At 37.5% G+C, this 25,667-nt stretch overlaps 1 protein-coding gene across 2 annotated transcripts in view; it reads right to left on the reverse strand.

Moving 5' to 3' along the window:
* The window catches only part of lmbrd1 (LMBR1 domain containing 1), a 130,753-nt gene that overhangs the window by 47,433 nt on the left and 57,653 nt on the right, over positions 1-25,667 (reverse strand). For both annotated transcript variants that reach the window (XM_041789783.1, XM_041789782.1), the window contains one exon: positions 2,995-3,120. In XM_041789783.1, the coding sequence (XP_041645717.1) occupies positions 2,995-3,120 (126 nt within the window). The remainder of the gene's footprint in view (positions 1-2,994; positions 3,121-25,667) is intronic.

Raw genomic sequence — 25,667 nt, forward strand, 5'->3', positions numbered from 1 at the left:
TGGGACTTATATGTCTTTTTTATATCAGTAAAGTGGATGAAGTCAGAAACTGGGGAGAAAGAGAAATGACATGCATAAGAGGAGACACAAGCAGATTTTTAAGGATAAAAGGCCATATATACTAGGGGGGGGAATCACTAGTGGCCTCACGATATCATATTATCACGATACTTGGGTCGTGATTTGATATTATAGCGATTTTAAATATTTTGCAATACAGTGAGTATTGCGGTACCATATATTGCGATCTATACCATTTTTCAACTGTTTAACTGATTTAGCATTAGCCTTGCCCTAATGTTTGTTGTATTTCCGCAGTATTTTAATTTTATGTAGCACTTCTTGCAAACCTCATGTGTCATGTCCATCTCATTTGAGCCCTGCTTGCATTCCTAATGTCCTTCCCCTGGTGCTGCCATGTTTGTTGTGCTGACTTTCTCCTGCTCTATACCGACCTCACTGGACAAACAATTTTCCAAACACTTGATTTCATTTTTCTATTATCATAGGCTTCAACTCATATTAGCAATTAACTTGAAAAAAATCAATTCTTGGTGGACGAGACAATATATCACCAGAAAAAATAGTGGATACTATACTGAATCGATTTTTATCTCCCATCCCTAATGCATACCTGCAGAGTATATATATATATGTGTGTATATAGGCTCTCTCTCTCTCTCTCTCTCTCTCTCTCTCTCTCTCTCTCTCTCTCTCTCTCTATATATAATAAAATTAACAGATGTACCATCGAGCATAGGTGGTAGTAAAAGTGCTTGTAATTTTAGAGTATTACCTAGTTACTTTATATTAATAAGTATAATTACTCAGTAATTTTGCAAGAATGAGGTTGTAATTACTTAGTATTAACTTTGAATGTTACAGGCAATAACCAGTAATATCAAGGAAGTATTACCTAGTAATGATGTATTAACTACAAAGTAACTCCTCATATTTTACCCTAACCGTCCAAGCCTAACCCAAATCCTCGTAATATTGTGGCAATTCACTGGTAACTAGCTGGTACTTTACCCTAACCATAACTGTCTAAGCCTAACCCAAAACCTCGTAATATTGTGGCAATTCACTGGTAATTAAGTGGTATTTTACCCTTACCATCTAAGGCTAAGCCCTTCTCTAACCCATGTAATATTGTGGTAATTCACTGGTAATTAAGTGGCATTTTACTCCAACCCTCTAAGCCTAAACCCAACCCTAATCCTCGTAATACTGTGGCAATTCTCTGGTAATCAGTTGGTATTTTACCCTAACCCAAACACTCTAAGCCTAACCCTTACCCTAACCCTTGTAATATTGTTGCAGTTCTCCGGTAACTAGGTGTTATTTCACCCCAACCCTTATAATCTACATTTTTGAAATAAGATAATAATTTTTCTGAACAAATTTTCTGTGAACTCTGAAAGAATGTTTTGAGAAACGACTTAATAATTATCTTAACATTTTGAAGGAAGTCATTAAGAAATTACAAGCAAATTACTTATGAATTTTGAGGGAAGTTTTCAAGAAATTATGAATCAAGGCATTTACACATTACCTAAATTTAGTGGGCCAAAATAAAGAAATTACTTGGGAATTATCAAGCAGCTCTTGTAGAAAATGATCAGCTTATTTCTAAGAAATTACTTGGTAAAATACCACCTTATTACCATAGAATTGCCCAAATATAACAAGGAATTACTTGATTATTAATCTGTTGTTACTGGCTAAATACTTCCTAAATATACTCATATTTTTTACAAGTCATTACTTGGTTACATTCCAAGTCATTACTAGATAATTACCACCTTATTTTCGAGAAACTACAAGTTTAGAAATATTGACATATTGGACACTGGCAAAAGTTCAACATCACGCATCCCTACTCTGTGCTCGGGGTTCATAGACATAACCACTTGGTTACCAGCACCCCAGTGGTTTCTTGTTTTCAGTTATAAAATAATGTAGGAAACTCCAGCACATTGTCTAGATCCCACAAATAGTTTGACAACGTAACATTACCAAAACACTGCCTGTGTCGCTGCCACCTCCTCTGCTTTACGAGTGTTTGTAGGAGACAGTAATTTAACTTATGCATCTGTGTGAGACTCCAAATTCTTTGACAAACATCAGTACTTGCAGGCATGTGAATCTGAATGGACCACAGCTGCTTTCTCCCTTTATCACGATAGATTCTTGTTGTAAATATGACTATACATGACTTTAGTTTTAAAGCTTTGATACTTTTTAAATTTTATTAGTAAAATAGCAGAGCCTGTACCATTTTAAACTCACATTCTTCATCTCAACTGTTGGCCAATTGGGGCAAAAAGGTATTTATATAGCTATGGCCCGTTTTTTTTATAAATTACGACCTCAAGAAGATCTCTAGTTGTGAATTAAAGGTATTTCTGTGGCACTGAAAATGTGTGCAGGCATTTCTTTCACTTCTTTGTATCTCAAACTATTAATGATTTGTAGAACCTTAATATATCGCAGTTAAGCATGTCTTGTTATGCACTGTGCGTGTCAGCTTAAATAAAGCATTAGCCTTTCATTAGGCATATTAATGCAAAGGAAAGAGTAGGAGGAGCAAAGGCACTAGTGTTTAATCTTCAACTTCCTGTTGACACTTGAAACTAATAACAACTAACAGATGACTCCACTTGTGTTTTCTTGTTTGTGCTGCCTTCATTTGAGACTTTGTTTGATAGGGACAATGCTAACTATCCATAATTGCATGCTGAGACAGTGGAGCAGAAAGATAAGTAGGAGGGACTGTGTAGCTGGAGGCTATGCATGTGTGCCTTTCAATGAATGCATGATTATACACTAGATAACAGTGAAGCATAAAAAGGAAACAAGAATTATTTTTATGATAAAACTGCTGCCCATGTAATGATCTTTTACTTTTCACTTTGGTGTTATAAAGCTGCCACATGACTTGTAGATAATCTGCACATGTTTGTCAGTATTTTGTGTTTTGGTGAGACCAACCTTGGATTTCAGCTTCTCTATCTGATGCTCAACATCATCAATGTCCTCCGTGTTCTCCAAGCGCTCGTACACCACGCTCCGTGTGCCTTTTATCAGATTCAAAGGCAGTACAGACATACCATACGCCTGGAAGAAAGAGCAAAACCAACAGTTACAATGACACATTATTGTCATAGTGGGATGGCACATATGGCACGTGCATCCTCCCACACAAACCCACGCCTGCCTGATGACAAACAGCACTATGAGGAGTAAAACAACAGTCAAATGGGGGTAGGTGAACACGCACACAGAGTGAAATCATATATTTCTCCTCCTCCGAGGCTGTGTCATTTTTGGTGTGGGGAAAAAAAGATTAAAATGGAGGAATCTATAATTGTCCTTAGGTTTATTGGTGAACTGCTGCAACCATTTTGTGTGGATATCACTGCCTTATATCACTCCAATGCAATGTACAGCTGAACAGTGCCCCCATGTGACAGCTGAATACTCCATGCAGGATGTGATGAAAATTTTATAAGAAGGGTTTTAGATAGAAAATCTGGGTTAAAAGAGGAGGGCATCACAGTGTCATCAATGTTGGATGGCGTGACTTTGACTGAAAACATAAACTTTATTTTCTTTATGCCTCACTGTGTATAAATAATAAACAAATGACATAAAGTAAGGCACATCATAGATGCAGTGACAGCAGTGAGCACAAAAATCCAGACATTTCAGGTACTGATGGTGCTTTAGTATCTTGAAGAGCTGTTTGAACTTTTATTAAAAACAAGAGGCACATATTAGGAAACCCACCAATCAATATAAATCAAAACAACAGCCATAGGCTCATGCTTTCTCTGCCAGAATGCCTTTCACTTTAACTAACCTGGAGGATTTGATTTTATGGGTTATAGTAAAACAAGATGCTTCTGTGCATAGACACTAAAAAAAAAAAAAAAAAAACAAGGCTGCCCTTATACTTGCATATTTCCAGTGTGGAAACGTCAAAGCAGATATCTCTGTAAAACAACTTTTACTACTTTCTGAGTGTTAGGTGGAATTAAGAGAGTCACATGGGAGTAGAAGTCAGGCTAGACTATTATTAGTCTCTGCTGTGGATCTCAGCTAGGGGCGAATGTCGCCTCCTGCAATGAATCACGGAGCTCTTCAGGCCGGAGCATGTCCCGAATATCAAACACACTCATAAAAGGAAAACCTGTCCCCGATCCCCAGAGAAACATTTCCCTTCCCCCTTAAAATGTGCAGCTACATGGGAGAAATAGAAAAAGAGGAAAAAAACACAGGTGTCCCTCTGCAGGAGTGCACATTTACAGTTCACACATAATCATGCACGCTCATTAAAGTTATTTTAAAACCCCCTGTGGTCAATGAGAACCAGAAATAGCTAGGAGGAGGGAGTGTGGGTGACTTTATGTGTGTGCTGGTTAAGAGCAGAGTTACTGGGTGAAATCACCCAGAGACTGCAGAGTGGGAAGAGGGAGAGCGAGGTGGACATGGGGCTCTGACACAAGCCTCCTCTTTGTTGCTTTTTTCACATGTGATGGTGAAGCCCATGGACTGTATATTAAGATGGAAGGAACAACAGTCACTTCAAATGGATGCCAAAAGACTAAGAGCTCCCCCTGCTGACTGGCAGTGTAATTCATAAAGCCTTTCTCCTCCATGTTAACAGATGGGAGAAATGTCAAACGGGAAAATCACATTAGAAATCAATCACATTTTTTTAAACCCAGATTTTTTTCACGTTAATTATATTTATGCTCATAAACGTAGTTATGTCAGAATGTTAATTTTACAGATACACTTAGGTCAAATTACTTTTTTAAAGCAACAATACAGTATGTAGGACTTCAGTTTGGTGCACTTTGGTGCCAACCAAAGGTCTCTGAGTGTAACAGCACTGTCATCAGACAGAAATGATGCTGTTATGCTTATCCTCATAGACAACAGTTGTTGTAACAATGCTTCTTGGTTATAGATCCTATCCTGTTGGAAAGCCTGCTTATTTCCCTTTTAAATGGTGCCACATTTGTAAGGAACATGCATTTGTGGGATGAGCAGCAGAGCTGAGTATGTGGGTTGCGCTCTTGAAAAACTTGCTAAATCTTCTCTGCCAATGCCAAACAGCTTATTCAGTCATTGACTCTTGTTTGGTGGATTGAAGTCTGAAGAATCAAGGCATATTAGCAATTTAACAACTTATTCATTTAACAAACAGGAGCCTCAGTAGAGTGTGGAAGAACCATACATGGCCACAACAGCCTGGCACCTCCTCCTCCTCATGCTGGTCACCAGCCTGGTCACCCACTGCAGTGGGATGGTATCCAATTCTTCATCCAGCATTATCACAGGTCAGCCGGTGTAGTTAAATAAATTGTTAAGTTGCCAATATATCTCGTTTGTTTAGACTTCAATCCCCCAATCCACCCAAACAACAGTCAATGGCCAGATAAGCTGTTTGGCATTGGCAGAGATTATTTGGCAAATTTTTCATGGGCGCAACCCACATACTCAGCTCTGCTGCTTATCCCACAAATAAAAGCAAAAACATGGCACCATTTAAAAGGGAAATAAATAAGCTTTCCAACAGTATTAGATAGATAGCCAAGAAGCATTGTTTTACAACAAAGAAATAATCTACCAAAAACAAATTTTCTTACTTTATAAGTTTAGTTTGTTTTTAAAAACCTAACTTTTGGCAGGCTGACATGAAAAGAGCTAACTTTTTGGTGCAACTAACAAGCCTATAACACTACTATAGCTGCTAAACATGAGACGAAGATAACATGAGTAATGATATCTCCAAACATGATGTCCCAGTAATTCTGGTAACATCTGCAGCCTGCAGGGATGTACACTAGATTGCTGCTTTTTGTTTCTCTTCGTAGCTTCTGCTACCATCTTCTCCTGTCTCTTAGCCTTAACCATTGTATCAAAGAGTGTAGAGACAGATTAACTGGCTTCTTTTTAGCTCAAGGCCGGTGTGGTAACCGGTGCTCTACAGCTATACACAGTTCTACTGACAGATTTGTGTCCTGCTGCCAAAGTTACATAATACTGAAAGAAGGGGACCACGGCAATTTGTGGAAATGGGGTAGATACTGCACATTAAAAGTTGCTGTACTATAATACTGACTTTGAAACCACTGATATAAATTGAAAAGTTGTGTATTTTAATGCAAAAAAGAGAGGATGACAAATGCAGCTCCTGCCCTGTTTTCTACAGGCTTAGCAGAGTTGACAAAATAAGTGAGAGAAACTTATTGAAGACTATCCATAGTCACTTTAGTCTGACCTGAAAGATATTTAACTGTTCATTGATAAGTTGAATCTGAGTTTGTCAAATCAAGCCAAGTTTAATTGATTAAGCACATTTGAAAACAGCAGACGTTGACTAAGTGCTGTACAAATAAAAGCCAATACGTTTTCCAATACAATAGGAACATAACAATGAGTTTAAGAACAATTGAAAGCAAAGATAAATCAATAAAATATAATGATAGAAGACTGTCTGGTCAATGGGAAGTATAAAATAATGTGTGTAAAGGGAAGAGTTAATCAGAGTTGACAGCCAGCCATGGTTGGGGCATGGTAGTGCAGGAGGTCAACAAGATATGCTGGTGCTTGTCAATTTAAAATGTTTAAAACAACCCATAAAATCTTAAAATCAATCGTAAATTTCACAGGAAGCCAATGAAGGGATTTTAGAGTCTCAGTTTTTGTTAGACCAAGAGACATGGCGTCATTCCTGCCAGATTGCTACTGTTGGCTTTAATTGATGCTACCATCAGTCAGTTCACATTGCAGGGGTGTTTTGACTTCACCTTTGTACGGTGGAGATGATAGTTCATTTTACCATAAAGCAAACACTGGAGTCAGAAGGGAGGAGGGAGAACTCCCCTCTACTTTCTCTATACCTCTTGATGGAGAGGTCAATCCAGTGCAACAGCTCATTAAAACTTCTTCAGATATACCTTGGCTTTAGGTAGCTCCTCTAATATGGAATAACTAATGTAATGCATTCAAAGGCATAAAACTTAACTGTACACATTCCCATTAATTCTGCAAGTTTGGTCGTGCAGCCAATTCTGCTGGCTTTCCTAATTCCTTTTGATTAATAGGACAATTTGGCTGGCTGGTGTATTAAACAAGACAGGCTCCAACAAACTGATGTAGGACAGACTTTTAGTCCGTCTATGTGTGTCTGTGCTGAGAATAGAGAATGAGCATGGGTCAAAAAGGTTATTAACGCTTTCTCTGCTTGGAAATTCAGTATAAATAGTTCTCTTTTATGCCTCGTTGCCTGGAATATTTCTCTTTAATCCATATTTCAAGTATGTGTACAGATTGTGCAATTTAACAATCATATTGATCAACAGACAGATAGAGAGATGATTACTAAATGCTGCCTCCGCCAGTTGGGTGTTGTTTAAGGCAAATCTTTGATTTACTGTTAAAATCAAATCAGTCAACATTATTTACTGAAATTGGTTAATTACATCTGTACTTAAATGGATATCAAAATAGTCTCATTTCCTATTCCATTAAGCATTTTTCTCTGTGTGTGTTAAATGCATACTAAATGTATGGAAATAAGTAAAGAAGCACACTGTTTCATGAGTGCTTAACTTTCTTTTTATGGATTAAATGGATTTCTTGCCACAAAAGAACTCCACTTGGGTTGTAAGGGTACCAGAATACCAAATTTAAAAACATTTCTAGTAAAAATTAAATTATATTTATACTTGATTTGATTTCCAATCAACAAAAAAAGCAGCCCTTGGCTACCATGATTGGATAATTTGTTTCTTTTTTTGTCTTGTTTTTATCTCCAAAGATTTACTAGCAAATATAATTCCTTAAACGAACAAATACAGCAGCAACATTTCATTACCTAAATGTGGTCAGTATAATGTATTTGTTCATTTTGGACAGTGTCACCTCACCTGTTCTGTGTTTGTAAGACACATGAATATGACTTTGTGTTTTTATGAGACTCAAAACAGCTTCCGAAACTTCAGGATTTGACAACGTGTGAATATGAGAAGACCACTGCTGCTGTCTCTTTTTGCATGTGGCAACTTCAGTAAAAACTGTCTAAAATCTTCAGCTGGGACTTCACACCCAAACCTAACCTTAGTCAGTTTGAGGTTCACACCTAAACTAAAATTTAGACGCATGGTTAGTGGGGTTCACGCCTACACCTCACCCTTTGAGGACTTATCTTACACCACACAAACAAGAGAATCTGTCTGCAGATGGTGGGGCAGTCGGCTGCAGACCTCTACGATTGGGCGACGTTGACCTGGGGCAGGGAGTGATGTACATTACCCAAGCTGGAACCAGAATGACGTCCTTAATTACATATTTTTTCATGCTTGCTGTCAGAGGTTACAATAAGTGGCTATTTTTCCCAACAGCAAAATTTTATGAATAAAAATCTTAAATTTACAGAGGGGCATAAATTTAGATTTACAAGGTAAGGAGGTAAAATTAAAAATAACACACCACGATTTAAAGAAAACTCCAATAAGGGTTACGACATCACTTCCCACTCCAAGGTTGAGGTTGCCCCATCGTAGAGATCTGCAGGAGTAGACCATAGAGGTCTACAGCCTGACGCCTCTTAAAATCAGTTTTCTATCAGTTTTTTATTGAATGACAGAGACTAGATATTTTCTCAATAAGTGATATCAAAATTGCAATCAAAGCATCCAACACTGACAACTTTAGACTACTAAGTTATGGGGACAGGGCCTTTTCTATCTGTGCCCCAAAACTTTGAAACTCTGTCCTGCCCTACATCCAATTCTCTGCAAATATCGAGTTTTTCAAGTGCCATCTGAAAACTCATTTTTACTCATTGGCTTTTAACTGAATCACTCCCTGGTTTTTCTGCTAAAATTGTTCAGTACTGTGATCATAACTGTTGTTGACATAATAATTAATATTACTATATTGCTTTTAAATTTGACTCATTTTCTTCTGTTTCTTTTCATTCTTTTAATGCTGTCTTCTGTAAAACACTTTTGATAAACGCTGTTGTGTGTAAAGTGCTATATATATAAAGATGATTTGATTTGATTACACAAAGTTATATTTACTTCAAAGTTGATGCAGCCAGGTTTGAACAAGACAGGAGATAATGTAAAATTACATCTATTTCATGCAGCTTAGAGTGGACGCAGCGTGATATATGACTGCTTGCTTGTTAAAAGCTTCCTGTAGCTAGAGTTAGCACACCACTCTCAACAGGAGTCAGCCAAGATTGTCAAAGTCCATTCCTTTAACGTGAAGCAGAAATAAACAACATTGAGAGAGCCTGTTGATCCATTCACTCCATGAGTCTATAAGAAGCTTGGTACTATAGTACAATGCTTTGATCCTGTTGTTTTTCACTCAGAAACATATACTGGCTTTCAGGTTTTGTTCCATTTTCCTCTACTGCATACATAAAAAGTGTCATGCTTGTTTAACATTTCTTTAACATGTTTTTTTTAGTCACAAGATATTTGTTTAAGCATTTATTAGGACAATAAAGACAGAACTATGTTAATCTTACTACTGCAGGAAAAAAAATACATTTTGGAAAGAAAAGAATGTCCAGATGACTTGTATGAGAAAGTGTCATTTGAATAAAAGAGATAATTTAGGATTAAAAGAAGTCTAGCTCAGCTGGATATTTGATCTCTTGCTACATGCAGGAGTAGATGAGTCACATCCTTAATTTTAAAGGCTGTGACTTTTATGATAATTGAGGTCAGGGCTGACAAAGTGGGGCGGTCAAGGGGCCATTATGTGTGAATACACTTGCATTTAATATTTAAATTTTATTCAAATACTTTAAAATATTTAGTTTGGACAAATTATAAGGTTGGATATAGTTTCACAGACATGGTTCGGGGTTTTTAAGACACTCCTGTACACACAGGCTTTATATACCCTTATCTGTACCATATGGTACGCTGTTTAGTTTTTTATTTTCACAAATAAGCACTGACATCAATTTACTTTTTCTTTATTTTACAGAATCACTGAAAGAGTTTAAAATGATAACCTGGACTTTTCTCAGTTTGTAAAAACTGCTTAGCCTATAATCCATGGCTTTGGTGATTCATAAAATATCAGTGCAAAGAAAGGGCATAACACCAAAGCCTTGCACAACAAAGCTAGAGAAGCAAAAAGTAAAATATCACACTGACATGAGTATTCAGACCCTATATCCAGTACTTAGTTGAAGCTCCTTTGGCAGCAATTACAAGCTTTGCACACTTGGATTGGGGGATTTTCTGCCATTCTTCTTTGCAAATCCTCTCAAGCTCATTCGGGGTGGATGGGGACTGTTGATGGACAGCCATTTTCATGTCTCTGCAGAGATACTAGGGTTCAAGTCAAGGCTCTGGCTGGGCCATGCACATTCACAGAGTTTTCCCTAAGCTGCTCCTGTGTTGTCTTGGATGTGTGCTTAGGGTCACTGTTAGACGGTGACCCTCCAGGTGAGTCTGAGGTCCTGAGCACTGTGAAACAGGTTTTCATCGAGGATACTGTACTTTGCTCCATTCAGCTTTCCCTCAACCCTGACCCATCTCTCAGTCCTTGCTGCTGAACAACATCCCCACAGCATGATGCTGCCACCACCATGCTTCACTGTTTGGATGGTATTTGATGCCTGGTTTCCTCCAGACATAATGTTTAGAACTGAGGCCAAACATTACAACCTTGGTTTCATCAGACCACAGAATCTTGTTTCTCACAGTCTGAGAGTCCTTCAGGGCCTTTTTTGCAAACCCCAAATGGGATTTCATGTGTTTTGAGAAGAGGCTTCTTTCCTGCCATCCTGCCATAAAGCCCACATTGGTGGAGCACTTCAGCGATGGTTGTCCTTCTGGATCTTTGTTCAATCTCCACACAGGATCTCTGGAGCTCAGTCAGAGTGACCATTGGGTTCTTGGTTATCTCCCTTACTAAGGCCCCTGTCCCAAACTTCTTCCATTTGACAATTATGGAGGCCATTGTGCTCTTGGGAACTTGGGAGTAGCTGTTTTTTTTGTAGCCTTCCCCAGATCAGTGCCTTGCAACATTCCTGTCGCTGAGCTCTACAGGCAGTTCCTTTGACCTCATGGCTTGATTTTTTTCTTTGATATGGAATTTCAGCTGTGAGGACTTCTATAGAGATGTGTGTACCTTTCAAAATCACATCCAATCAATTTAATTGACCACATGTGGACTCCAATCAAGGTTTAGAATCATCTCAGCAACTACCAAGAGACATAGGAGGAACCTAAAGGATATTTCAAGTGTTGTTGCAAATGGTCTGAATACTTATGTCAGTTTTTTCTTTCTAATAAGTAAGCAAAAAATATATATATAATTTCTGTTTTTACTATGTCATGATGGGGCACTGAGTGTAGATTATTGAGGAAAAGAATGAAATTAAAGTGCTGCAGCATCAGGCTTCAATATAATAAGACAAGAGTATGCTATATAAATAAAGTGGATAGGATTGGAAGAGTAGGGGTGCTGGATACTTTCTGAATGCACTGTAAAGTCTACTGCAAGGGGGAATCTCAATCAAAACAATTACAAAGGATGACACGCTGAAACACACTCCTTTGCTTCATCACCTTTGCTTGTTACTTCTTGTTTCAAAATGAGGACTCCGTTTAACAGCTAAGCATTCTGGGACCATTTCCAATATACCAGGAAGACCACTTTTACCAGCTTTTCCCCTTCATCTGGCAAAATTCATCCACAAAACAAAAACAATGGGTGCAATTTTTGTTGAAAAGAGTCCTTTAAAAGCAGCGCAGGCGGGCAGAGCTGAGCATTGTACAATGAGATGGAGTTGAATGTTGCAGGGAGAGATTGGGCAACAAAGGCATAGTAGATGGCATAGAACAATCACGGTCTATCACAAGTCAGAAGCACAAAACATGAATGGGATAAAGCAGCAGACAGCTCCTTGCAGTAGCAGTTAGCATTTCTTTATACAGCAGTCGACGGCGTTTGATCTGGCTTTGATAAGTGAAGGATTTACGATAATATAAGAACTTAATTAGGGATGGGAATTGATGATTTTAATGATATTGATGTCATTATCAATTCTTAACTTCTTATCAATTCAAATTTTATTGAGTCTCTCTCTGAAAACTTAACAAGATAAATATTAAACACCAAGTGTTTGAGAGGAGAAGATGCTAAAATATACAAAATAAAGCTCTTTTTTGTTGAAAATGTCTCCTTTTAAACAAACTGCTCCCTGGATCTCTAATCTCTGAACTAGAATAAGAACACAAGTTAAAACCTTAAAATAAATATAAAACTAGTTTCTAATAAAATCTTGTACAAACTAACAGTTCTTGTGCAAGAAGATGCATGTCCTGCATGAAATTATTGTTTGACAGACACTGCACACTGCGCTGTTTGTGTGATTTTTTGAGAAATGAAGCCACACTTTGACCACTTTAGCCTATTTTTGTGACTGCCCACTGGGAATGGGTGGTAACACGGTAATACTGTATCCTGGGGTATTAAAAAATAGCCATGGTATTGCTTTAATAACTGTCATGTAGACGGTGGTGTATAATGAGCGCACATTTAGAATAAATTCCTCAAGAATATGTGCCTTTTTCCACCCGCAGCATCACTGCCTGTGTATGAAGCTGAGGTTGCGTTAACCAAGGATTCTCCGTCATTGACAGATTTTTTCTAAGGGTGACGGAGACTTTGAAGGCTGTCAGTCATTTGGACCGACTGGAATGATGAGGATGAGCCTGCGTTTCAGCACACGCACACAGACAGATGCATAGACCCTTTCCATTTTGCACACATGGACTATCAAGGAGGTTATTTAATCTATTAAAAAAAAGCCAGTAGGCTCTGTGACTTTGACATCACAGATTAGTGAAAGTGCTTCGGTCTCACTGAAAGGCTGCAGGAGGGGTCTTCGTATGTCACAGGGGGATATAGGTCGGCATGCAGAGTGTTAAGCGATAAGTACATTGCACAAACTGAGGACATGGTCTCATAAACAGTGGCTCTAATTTTAGATTGAAGAAATAGGTTTTCTTAGGATTTATTTTCAGCACATCTGTGTGGCCGCGGTAAAGAATGATCGACAAGTGCTGGTATAACGGGAACGTTCTCAATGGGAACCGAATCTCGATTCTCATCCCTAGACTTAACCAAACAATAAATATAACACAGGATGAGTCATTTCCTAATGAATTTTAATATTTCAGTGCATAAATGCTTGATATTTTAGCTTTAAAATGTATATCTGATGGAAAAATTCAACATACAAAAGGATCTTATTTTTTATCCAGTATTGCAAGAATAAAAAGACTCCTTTAACAAAACTGCTTCACAAGAACACATCATAGTTCAACCAATGAATGTCAGAAAAAGGTCAGTGGCCCCGATTTCTAGCTTTAATACACGTTTTCAGAATATTGTGCCTGACCCTTTTTTAAATGTGCCTGACTCTTTTAAAAGTTCTTCCTGAAACATGTCCTTGGTGTTTAAGCAGAACAGACAAGAAGATGTTTTGCCTGGCACAGCCTGAGAACTTCTGCTGTCTTCGTCAAACAGATAATTTGTTTAACTAAATGGAATGCAGCCAACATTGTTATGCCATTTATACCATGCTATTTCTGCTTTGATAAGGCAAATCACTGCAGGGACAAAGGGACTCTTTCTTTCCTTTAGGTCATAATTTATGCAGAACATTTACAGACAGCTGGATGTCATTCTAATGAGTACAAAGATTATATCAACATCTGCTTGTGTGTCCCTTAAGGGTGGATTTCTGTGGTCTAGTGGCCAACACTGGGAGCAAAGATTATTAAGTGTTTTTTTTTTTTATTCCTACAAGCATCTCTTGGTTTGAATTTTGTTACAGCTGAGATTTTATGTTTGTTTTTTATTATAAAATATGCCGTTATGCTGATGACATCATGCTTTATTATCATAATTTTTAGCTTTCACATGAATGAAAAAGATAAAAAGTTAGAAAAACTGGGGACAACTAATGGGTGATAACATGCACGGAGCATCAGGACCAAGAGTTAAACCTACAACCAGAGAAACAAGGACTGTAGCCTCTTAGAAAGGGGGAATGCTCTACCGACTGAGCTGTAATGAAACCAGAACATCCCACGTTCAAGGTAAATCTCCGGTGTCTGCTTGATGAATATTATCACATACATGCTTTAAACTTGTCACAGCATTAATATGCAGTATGACAGGTGTTTCATTTAACAGTCACTTTGTACATCTCTGACTGATAATGCAGCTGGCATTAGCATCTCTGAGCTACTGTTAAAGAATGACTAAAGTCTGTGTAAAGCAAAATCACTATCTTATCTCTAAACACACTATATGTTGGAAAAATGCTTATGTTTGAATTATGGATTAAGGCTGATGGGAAATCTTTCTTTTCTTTTAGTTTTAAGTTGAGCTGGTTGGGTCCAAGTGGTCTTGAGGAAACCCTGGAGTTTGGTGTCTGGAGTTGTTAGCGCAACAACACTAAAGCACTGAGCAATTTATTATCTTTAGTTCTTGTCCTTAATCACAAGTTTTGCTAGCTACCTATGCTTTTAGTCTACAAGGACATCTTTTCTGGATGCCAGGATTTACAGACACCTCCGCCTGAAGAGGTCAGTGTCCTAAGGCTGGGAGTCTGAATCTGACTGGTGGCTCATTTCCCACAACCCCACGGTACCTATCATAATACAGAGGCCAAGATACAATTCTTAAATTAATACAGAGGCCACAATACCATACAGAGGGCCATGGAATCATATCACAACATGATATGCACTGCAATACAGAGGTTATGATATACTACAACTATAACTGGCAGCATGTCTGTCTGTCTGTCTGGATTTGCATGCCACACCGTTCCTCCAATTGTCCTTGATACCTCTCAGAAGGCTTCTTGGGTGTACTGATTCAAAACTGGTGCCATAAAAATACATAAATATATACACATTTTCAACAAAATGCAAAATCACGTTTCACTTCAGTTTGCCCTAATCCCTGTCCCTGATTATGTCACTTCCCCTATACTCTTCTAACAGGAGAGACTTCATTCTCAAACACACAAGCTAAAAGACGGGAACTACACCCAGCTCATGAGTCTGTTTTTTCTTTTTAACTGAGAGAAAAAGTGACAGAGCTGGAAAACAACTGGACTTTGTTGAAACTTGCCCTCAAGGAAACGCATTAAGCATGCCTGGATGTGATAACGCACCTGCTCCACAATCCCTGATTAAAGTAAGCTCTCTTTAAAGAACTTCTCCATACTCATATCAAACAAGATAACGCAGAGGATGTGTCACACGTTGGTCTTAAAAATCACAGTTCATCTGCTGTTGTTGGTTGTTAGTTGGCAGTGCTGCGTAAACATGTGAGAATGTAAACATGTAAAAATATGTGTCAGTCTCCAAGCAGCCAAATGATGTGATGCTTTGTTACAGCTCCACATTACAGGGAAAGGTCTAAAGCACCATGCCATCATGCAGATATTAGGGAAAAAAAAACACTCTTTTCCATGCAACTTGGCCTTTTTAAGCATCTAATGACAAGGTTGGGTTAAGAAAAGGACTCGAGTCATATATATCACAATACTCATTGAATTTACATAATGACCATGTCCTATACTGAATCTACTACTACAGCTACTCCTTGTTGTTGAGGACAGCAAAGTCTTAGTTTTAAACTTAAACCAATTAAGTAAGTAATTCATGAATGCACAAACAATAGTCTTTATTTTTTAACTTAAAGTCGTCCCTTCTGTGGTCTCTTCTACTTTTGATTTTTGGATACAACAATATTCTGGTTCAACTTGAGTTAACTGAATTCACTCATATTTGTGAGAATGTCTTTGTACTTATGGGTAAAGTTTAGGCACTGCAGTGGGATTAAATTGTGTGACTCACACTCATTCAGTATCTGCCTCCATCATCAAACCTATTATCCTTGCACAAGCCTTTACAAATAAAGTATAAAGCTGCTTTTGTGATTTTCTGAACCTGTTGAAAAGTTGAGGGACATTTTGACTTAAAAGCATCTTGTCATGTGCATAGAGTTTGGGTGTGCTTCTGTGATACTGCTTAAAATTTACCTCGTTTCTGAATGCCCCCCCCGTTATTGTTAACTTTCTTTTTTGCTGACAATGGACAGAGTTTCGGATTTTTCAAGTAGTTTGGCTTCTACTGCTGCCTGTTGGCTTTTTGTGAAATGCATGAAGACACACTACCATATTGATTTTTTCTTAACACAACCCTAGTGGCTCAAACATTTAGACTCTGGCAGGTTCAAGAGAGCAGCCAGATGAACCCACCACTGTCGGGTCACATTAGTTTTTGACAAATGTGAGAGGTCTTTCCTGCAGGTGGGCATAGTTTCACCACACTCAACGGACAAGCTACAGCATCCCAGAGCAGAGACTACCGCTTAATTTTTCAGGATTTTGAAACTTAATCTTCTATCTATTAATCAATTTTTAATTCTTAACTGGGGTAGGGTTGCTGTGGCAGCAGGTTAAGTAAGTCAGCCCAGACATCCCTCTCCCCAGCAACATTTACCAGCTCTTCCAGAGGAACTCCAAGGTGTTCCCAGGCCAGATGAGAAATACACTATATTGTCAAAAGTATTCCCTCACCCATCCAAATAACTGAAATCACATGTTCCAATTACTTCCATGGCCACAGGTGTATAAAATCAAGCACCTAGGCATGCAGACTGTTTCTACAAACATTTGTGAAAGAATGGGTCGCTCTCAGGAGCTCAGTGAATTCCAGCGTGGTACTGTGATGGATGCCACCTGTGCAACAAGTCCAGTCGTGAAATTTCCTCGCTCCTAAATATTCCACAGTCAACTGTCAGTGGTATTAGAACAAAGTGGAAGCAACTGGGAATGACAGCAACTCAGCCACGAAGTGGTAGGCCACGTAAAATGACAGAGCAGGGTCAGCGAATGCTGAGGCACATAGTGCGCAGAGGTGGCCAACTTTCTGCAGAGTCAATCGCTACAGACCTCCAAACTTCATGTGGCCTTCAGATTAGCTCAAGAACAGTGCGTAGAGAGCTTCATGGAATGGGTTTCCATGGCTGAGCAGCTGCATCCAAGCCATACATCACCAAGTGCAATGCAAAGCATCGGATGCAATCGGTGTGAAGCACGCCGCCACTGGACTCTAGAGCAGTGGAGACGCGTTCTCTGGAGTGACGGATTGCGCTTCTCCATCTGGCAATCTGATGGACGAGTCTGGGTTTGGGGGTGGCAAGGAGAACGGTACTTGTCTGACTGCATTGTGCCAAGTGTAAAGTTTGGTGGAGGGGGGATTATGGTGTGGGGTTGTTTTCAGTAGCTGGGATTGGCCCCTTAGTTCCAGTGAAAGGAACTCTGAATGCTTCAGCATACCAAGAGATTTTGGACAATTCCATGCTCCCAATGTTGTGGGAACAGTTGGGCCCCTTCCTGTTCCAACATGACTGTGCACCAGTGCACAAAGCAAGGTCCATAAAGGCATGGATGAGAGAGTTTGGTGTGGATGAACTTGACTTGCACCTAAACCTTGTGGAAAGCCTTTCCAGAAGAGTTGAAGCTGTTATAGCTGCAAAGGGTGGACCGACAACATATTAAATCCTAAGGATTAAGAATGGAATGCCACTTAAGTTCATATGCGAGCCAAGGCAGGTGAGCAAATACTTTTGGCAATATAGTGTATTTTAAAAACTCTATATATTGCCCAGTTCATCTAAATTCAAGATTCAGAATGGTTCATTTAATCCACATTCCCATTGATGAGGAATTTTCTATATAAGACAACAAGCCCGCAGACCACAGCAGAGAGCAAAAAGCACTGCCATGATTTCCTCCAACTATTAGAGCAATCACTTCAGCCCATGTTGTTGTTTGGTATCTAAAAACACTCAAGCCAAGGATGCACCTGTGTTTTTTAATCTTTAATGTACTTGAATTTGAGTTGAGATACGACCAAATCAACTTTTATGGGCTCTCTTCGTAATTAACACTTCAACCAGAGTACTTTGGATTTCAATATTTTCTGCTATTACATCTGACCAGATTCTTATTTTCCCAATAATCTGATAAAACATTTATCTGACACATCAAAGTTGCAGTTACTCGATCTGATGTGTTTTCTACAAGCTACGTGATCCAAATCCTTGTGGTCCTTGTTCAAGAATGATGCCATCTTGCTGTGTTAGAGGAAAGTATCACAGAAGAATATGAGTCCTTAAATTTCAATGATGCCATCTGCCAAATGAAAAGATGCAGTTAAGCTGAAAATGTTGAAAGCAACACTCCCCTCCGTTTGTACAGGATTCAATCAAAGAAGAGGTTTTTTTCACTGACACTGAGTGGAGATGTCTGCAGAGCATTTAAATAAGACAACTCACTATTTTAGTTTTAGCTTCATATCAAGTTTAATTGCATTAATTTACATCACCTGATATGATCTGTAGCCATTTATCATTTTCGTCAGTAGAAGTAAAAGCCGCTGAACAAGATTACTAACAGAGATGAGAATATGACAAATAGCTCACTGTTAAATAGATCTGACATGTCAAAAAGTTTAGTGTATTTACGCACCTCTGTTTAAAACAGCATCACTTTGGTGTGTGTCTGAATGTTTCTACTTACAATACATCAGTGGGCCTCCCTTTGGCAGCTGATTCTTTTTTTATAAACATATTGAGTCTCTTACACAGAAGGTTGTGGCAAAGGACGGAGTGAGGCTCTCCTCGTGACCCACTGTTTATGGAGGAGACCAGTGGCGAGATATGACTCATCACATCAACTTGTCTTTGCTTAAGTAGCTGTGATGTCTGGATTCATTGGAAGGCCTACATTTTCCCAGAAGTTCTCTGACAAAATTTGCCATCCTTTGCAGGCATTGCATAAAAGCATGCTGATTTTATGTGGCCTTGTTGGGCCCCAAACAAGTGTCAACTCAAGTGAAAGACAAATATAAGTACAGTTTTTATTTTCTGGAAAATCCCAAATTGCTGCATGTTTCAATATGAAATATTTCTCACTGATACACTGTAAATGTTAAAGGAAAAACTGACAGAACAAGCACTTTATTACTGTTAATTGTGAAACATTAGACCCAAAGAGCCCAACAAAATGTTCTTATCCTATCTAATCTCATACCTGACCACAAAAAATGTGTTTTATCTGAGATTTTACCACTAAGATCCATTTTACCCCTTAGAGCTCACAGCTATTTTTTTCACCATCATGTCTCATCTGGACTTTTTGCCTTAAAAATCTTGTAAAACACCAACCTTGTGGTGCACAGTCAAGCTCTATACATATTTTTTTCAGGACAACCTGGGATTTATGAATATACCTAATACAGTAATGTCTCTTGAATTTTTAAAAAGTTATAGGACTCTAAAGACAAAAGAAAAAAACAAATTGGAATTTGAAACTTAGAGATTTTTATTTACAACAGACAGAAAACATTAGTGACTAAATCTTTTCTTTGCACAGACTTGTTCTCCCCTCTCTTGGGGACAAAAAGGAGAAAAAAATAAAAAATCTGTGACTAACGGTTTTTAAAATATCTACAGATATACAAAGAAAAAGCCCATGCACTTTTTTCTGCAGTTACATTCATTTTTGCCATTCCCAAAACAGTAGAGACTCTACTGGTTGACTGCCCCTTCTACAATGAGTTGTGGTAAACAACAGGGCGATGTCCTTGGCAAAAAGCCGAAGTGATCGAAAAGGGATTAAAAATGGATAAAAAGATGCTTATTTTCTGATCTAACGATGTGAATTCAATCTGTAAAGACCTCAAAAAGTTACAGAAGTTTCAGGCTCACTTGAACAGCATCCTTTAGGGCTACTGAGACATCGAGGGTAGCAAATGAACAACAAGAAAGTCAGCTTTCTTATGGTTCAAAAGTTATCAACGTCTTATAAAATTTTCACTTCTTGTTATTTACAACAACACCATCCTCAGAGACCACAGAAAGTATCACTAGAAAATATTCTGTAAGACAGGGGTGTCCAAACTTTTTCCACTGAGGGCCACATACAGAAATATGTAAGGATGGTGGGGTCACTTTCATATTCCTCACCTTGAGGATATTCAAAACAAATCTAATGTAGATTAAGATATGCAAAGTTACTGAGTAGGCCTAAATGGCTAGTTAACTGCTGACAAGGCAAATAGACAATCATTTTTAGGATTTTGGGGAGGCCAATCAGATTTCAGACAGCCCTGTTAGGTCCCAGCTACCACTGGCTCTGCCCCTTAATTGTTAGTGATTCTGCTATTTGTTGCTGTAATCCATTAGAAAGTTTTAAAGATGTTTTTATTTTTTTGGTTGCAAATTTATTCACTATTTATTGTGTTGTCCTAATTTGGTCACAAAAAACCCAAATAAATTTTGTCAAAATGTTTGTTTACCCATTTGACATTGTAGCACAATTTCAGCCTTGTGCTGAAACTACGAATTTCAAGCACAATGTTAATGTCCAAATGTAGGCCAGATTCAATTTTATACCAAGAATTTGCTGAGGGCCAATCAAAAAGGGACTGCGGGACTAAATAGTTTGGACACCCCTGCTGTAAGAGCTACAAATACATGGAGAACATGATTAAAAAGGCACAACGGAGAGCTTTCAGATACAGAAAACAATTAAGTTCTATGACTTATGTTTCAAACGTTACTGAGTGATTTATAAAGGGATGTGCCTGTGGCATGAATCCGTGCCGCGTGCAATCTAAGGGTGAATTTCAACAATGTCTCATTCCAGTCATGGAAAATGGTTTTCAAAGAACATTTCTCTTATATTTTTGGTAATAATGACTACATTATTCAAATCACTGTAATATGTTAAAACTCATTCATACAGTGAGTTTGAAGACATCAACTTCTTATTGCCAATTTTATCAATTTATATCAATTTTATTGATTTGTTGTTGCAGCCCTAAAGTCGAGTTTAAGTCAAAATGCTATCTAAGTTTATATCTTTAAAAGAAAGGCTTTTTGGTTTTATTACAATCATAGTAAAAATGAAATTCAATACATTTGAAGGACTCAGTAGAACTCTGATGTTTTCTTAATGTTTCTGTGTTTTTATGGTTCATTTAAATTTGTATTTTATCTCTGCTGCCCCTGAAAACGTTTTTTCACTGCCTTTCAATAATTACCATTAAGAGCAATGCTAGTTCATCATTTAACTGTCTAAAAATATATTTTTAAAATATTTTATTGATTATTTTTCTTAATGAGTACAAAAATACACCAAAAATTAATGCATAGCAAATATTAAATGGCATGTCAGTAAAAGTCATTTACACAGTCATTGCCTAGAAATTTCACAGAATATTTAGGTGGAAATAAATTAAGAGTATACAACAAAAAATTTCATTAGAAAATAAGCAAACACTAAAGAATTGGAGAATCCTATAGTAAGTATGAAGCACACTGCCTTTATTCAATCAGAGACCTCGTCTTCCCAGGTCAATCTGAAGGTCTGTGATTAGATAAACACACATTAATCTTCTGAACTTTAGCTCGGCATCAGCATCTTATGGCTGGCAATTTAAGAGCTGAGAAAGGCAGAGCCACAGGAGACAGAGCCATGAGAGTCATAAGTCAATATGCCAGACAAGCTTTTAAATGAAGCAAAAGGACTTCTCATGATATATGGGCTTCAACATTCGCCTAATTGCTCTCATGTCATTACTGCTGCATTCATGCTAACAGAGAACTGAAAAATATTATGAAAACAATATGCATGTGCAAACATTCCAGGTGATGTGAAAGAAATTAACCAAAATTACTGAAATGCATTATTAAATAAAATATTCAGATTAAAAGGCCATTTGAATTTAAAGTGAAAATGACTTCAATCTTAAATTCAATGCACACCTGGTTAGAAATGTGACATTAAACTGCTGAATTTTCATTGTGACAACCTTTTAACCGAGACCTATGCAAAACAAAGCCTGATAATATTCAAGACGCTGCATTGGGTGTTTTTTGTACTTTTCTTTTGGGGGGCCTTTTCATGCTTTTATTAAGACACAACAGTGGATAGAGGGAGAAAATAGGTAGAGAGAGTAGGGAGCAAGGTTATAATAGTTTGGGATTTTTCATTAGTTTTTATTTTCATTTCTTTTTCACTTTGTGTGTTCAACTTTAGTTTAGTTTTAATTATTTTTGATGGCTGGTTTGTTAGTTTAGTTTAGTTTTTATTAGTTTTCATTTTTTTCAGATACATGTCAGGGCTGAGTGAACATCATACATTTTTTTTAAACATACTTAAACAGGCTACTCTTCACTTTTTATTTTATTTATTTACAGATAATGTTTGAATACAACTCCAGACATAAAACTACCACTGTGGAAAGTTTTGTCCAATCAAATCAGGCTTGGGTGCAGGTGCCAGTCAGTAAGGTTGTGTCAAGGATGAAAACTAAGGATATTTTTTTCTCTATTTTTATTTGATTTTAGTTAGTTTTGTAAGTGTACTAAACAGTTTTAGTATTCTTTTTTTGGTAAATCTTAGTTTTTATTGAGTTTCAGTTAAGTAATATGATTTTTACATTTTATTTTTAGTTATTTAATTAGTTTTAGTTAACTATAACAACATTGGTAGGGATGATACCCATAGACCAGATTTGAACCCAGGCAGTCCACTTCAAAGACAACAGCATTTGTACGCAGACACAAGAGCATAAAAGGTTCCCTACAGTTGCAATCAACATCCTTGAATTCCCATTGCAAATCAGCTTTACTGTGAAAATTTACACTTTCAGCTGTTTGCAACAAACCACTCAAACGAAAGGAATTAAAATAGCTCAACACAACAAATGCTTCAAGTGGTTTCCTGAATTCAACTGAAAAAGCAACTTTTAATGACTTCTCCAGTCTAAATTATTCAACCCCTGAACAGAATCCCTCACAACAGCTCAAATATGCAAAACCAGTGTTGTTTCTAGCACACCTGATTCAACTAATCAAGGGCTTCATTTGTTTGGCAGGTTTGCTTAAACTAGAACACGTGAATACCTGAACTGTGAGGGGTTTGTAAAGAACCACATCTGACTGAATGTTTAAAAAGTCCAAAGAATGCTTGAAAAAGTTAAGAGAAGAGATTATTGCCCTTCACAATCAAGGAACGGGATACAAAAAAGGCAACAAAGGCATTTTAACTTTTTCTCACAAATTGACATTGTCAACTCCTAACTTTTACTTTTTTATCTTATTTTGACCTTTTAAACTAATGATTAAGAATTAAATCTTTTTGTTTTAACCTTGAAAACTCATGATGTGCAATTTTATCTCATTTTTTTTACCTTTAAAACTTGCAATTTTAAATTTCATCTCATATTTGACCTTTTAAACTTATGATTTTAACTTTTATCTCATATTTTCACCATCAAAAACCATGATATCAACCTTTTATCTCATATGTTTGCCTTTAAAATACATTATTTTGACTTAAAATTTCATTTTTTTTAACCTTTTGAACCTATAAGTTTGACTTTTTCATCTCATATTTTGAGCCTTTAGACCTATCATGCTGACTTTTTTAATATCAAAACCATTTATAATCAGTGCTAAGCTTTTTCCCCCCATAATTAATTTCTGGTGAAAACAAGTGTGACATTTTATGGTTAAATACTGACCCGTTAGGTCCTCAAGTCAGAATCTGTCCCCCGCTGTGACTGAGTTTGACGCCCCGGTTTAAAAAATGAAGATAGAAGAACTAAACTTCAGGTATACCCTGTATCAGAACACCTTAACAGAAAAAAGCTATATGAATAATAACTGGAAATTTACTGACTAGTCTTGTCAGTACCCTTTCTAGGTATTTGGTTTAGTTTACCATAAAAATATGGAGACTGCTGCCAAACCTGGTCAAACAAAAAGACACTACTTGGTATCAGAGGTTGTGTTTATTTTATTTATTCTGGTTCAAGAGTGAAGTGAAGAGGCCAGGGGAAGCAGTGAAAGGTAAAACACTTTACTTTGTATTCACTGTAAGTGCACTGGGCTGCAGAGGTTTATACTGTTTACATCACAGAGCTGTTTGGATTTAAGGTAGGTGGCTAGTTCTGCACAAAGTGAAGTGATAAATTAGAGCAGGGGTCATGGAAAACATTTCCACTGTTTATGTAACCCATCACTCAGATTCCATTAAGTTAATCAGTCTAAATATTAACATGTAGTAAAGAATGATAAATAGCCCAGTTCTTTGTGAATGTGGGTAGGCTGCCACCATGCAGAGCTCTGCTGCTTGCAGATAGGAGAAAGGAGCAGGCAAATAAAGAAGATGAAAGGATGGAAAGTGAGATAAAAAAACAGCTTCTGTGTTTGTGTCTGGGAGAATAAAAGAGGGAGTGGCAGCTGCTGCTGTTGCCCAAAGGCCCAATTTCTTTGATTGACTTCATCAAAACAAGGAGCATCAAAAACAAAGACTCGCTGGGAGATTTCCCACAAGGCATCCACAAAGTCAAAAACAACATAGGGTCACTAAAAATCTAAGCATGTTTTCATCTCATGTACTAGATGATTATACGCTCTTTAGAGAAATATGAGAAACAAAGTGGGAGAACATTTGGTGAAATTCCATCAGAGATAAATTATATGTCCTTAAGGGAGATTACTCCTACAAGTTACTAGACCAGGTTGTGTATTATTCATTAGCAGCTCCACATTCAATTGTTGTGTAATTTGTCAAATAAGCCTCTTTAGCTCAACACAACCCAGATAGATTGGGGTTGCCTGTCACTTCTTCTCTCACTTCCTGGGTTGATACCCAAGAATTTCTTTTTGTTTTTCCCCAGCAGGCGCTATTTTGTGTTACTCCCTCCCTGACGCCATCGCCATTACCTCCAGGGAATATTTACAGTCTAGTTACCAAGATAACAGCAAAGAAAAATGGACAGCACTAACAAATGTTACAGCACAGCCCATTTTCTGATGTTGGGAAAAAAAACAGAATGCTGAGGGAATCAAAAATACAGGCTCATATTAATGGACACTATAGCAGATCTATATAGGCTATATATTTAAATAGGTAGCTGATAAGTGGTTGATAAGCCAGTAAAGGATGCATATACATCATGTAAAAGCCTTGTGTGAAAGACAGCAGCTTTAGCAATTTGAGCAATTGATACAAAGCTTTTAAATCACGAGGCATTAATAATACTGAAAGCCCATTCCAACATAATAAACAGCTCATACAGGATGACTGGACATCATTTTTCTATAAAAAGCGCAGCTAAAGCTACAAAGCATTCATTATAAGCCTGGACAAACTGTATCCGATGAAAACATGCTAGTCGAATCTGAAAAAATATGAGCACTCTATGTAGTCTTCATAACTTACAGAAAACTTTTTTTAGGTCTGATGTCTCAAAAGGAATGGGGATCATTTATTTTTTATTACTCGTGTCATATTTGAGAATCCTTAACGATCCACGTCTTTGTTGATACCACTATTGATTCTTTTCATTTGGTGGAAAAATAGATCAATACATTTTTAAGAGAACTGGTATTTCTTCTCTTGACTGCTCAGAATGAAAAATTTCTAACCTTCAAGAAAGACATTCAAAGTGAGAAGTTTAAAAACCTGAAAACCAAGTAAGAGATGCCCTTTGAAT

The sequence above is a fragment of the Cheilinus undulatus genome, linkage group 6 (assembly GCF_018320785.1).
Source record: "Cheilinus undulatus linkage group 6, ASM1832078v1, whole genome shotgun sequence".
Taxonomy (NCBI): domain Eukaryota; kingdom Metazoa; phylum Chordata; class Actinopteri; order Labriformes; family Labridae; genus Cheilinus; species Cheilinus undulatus.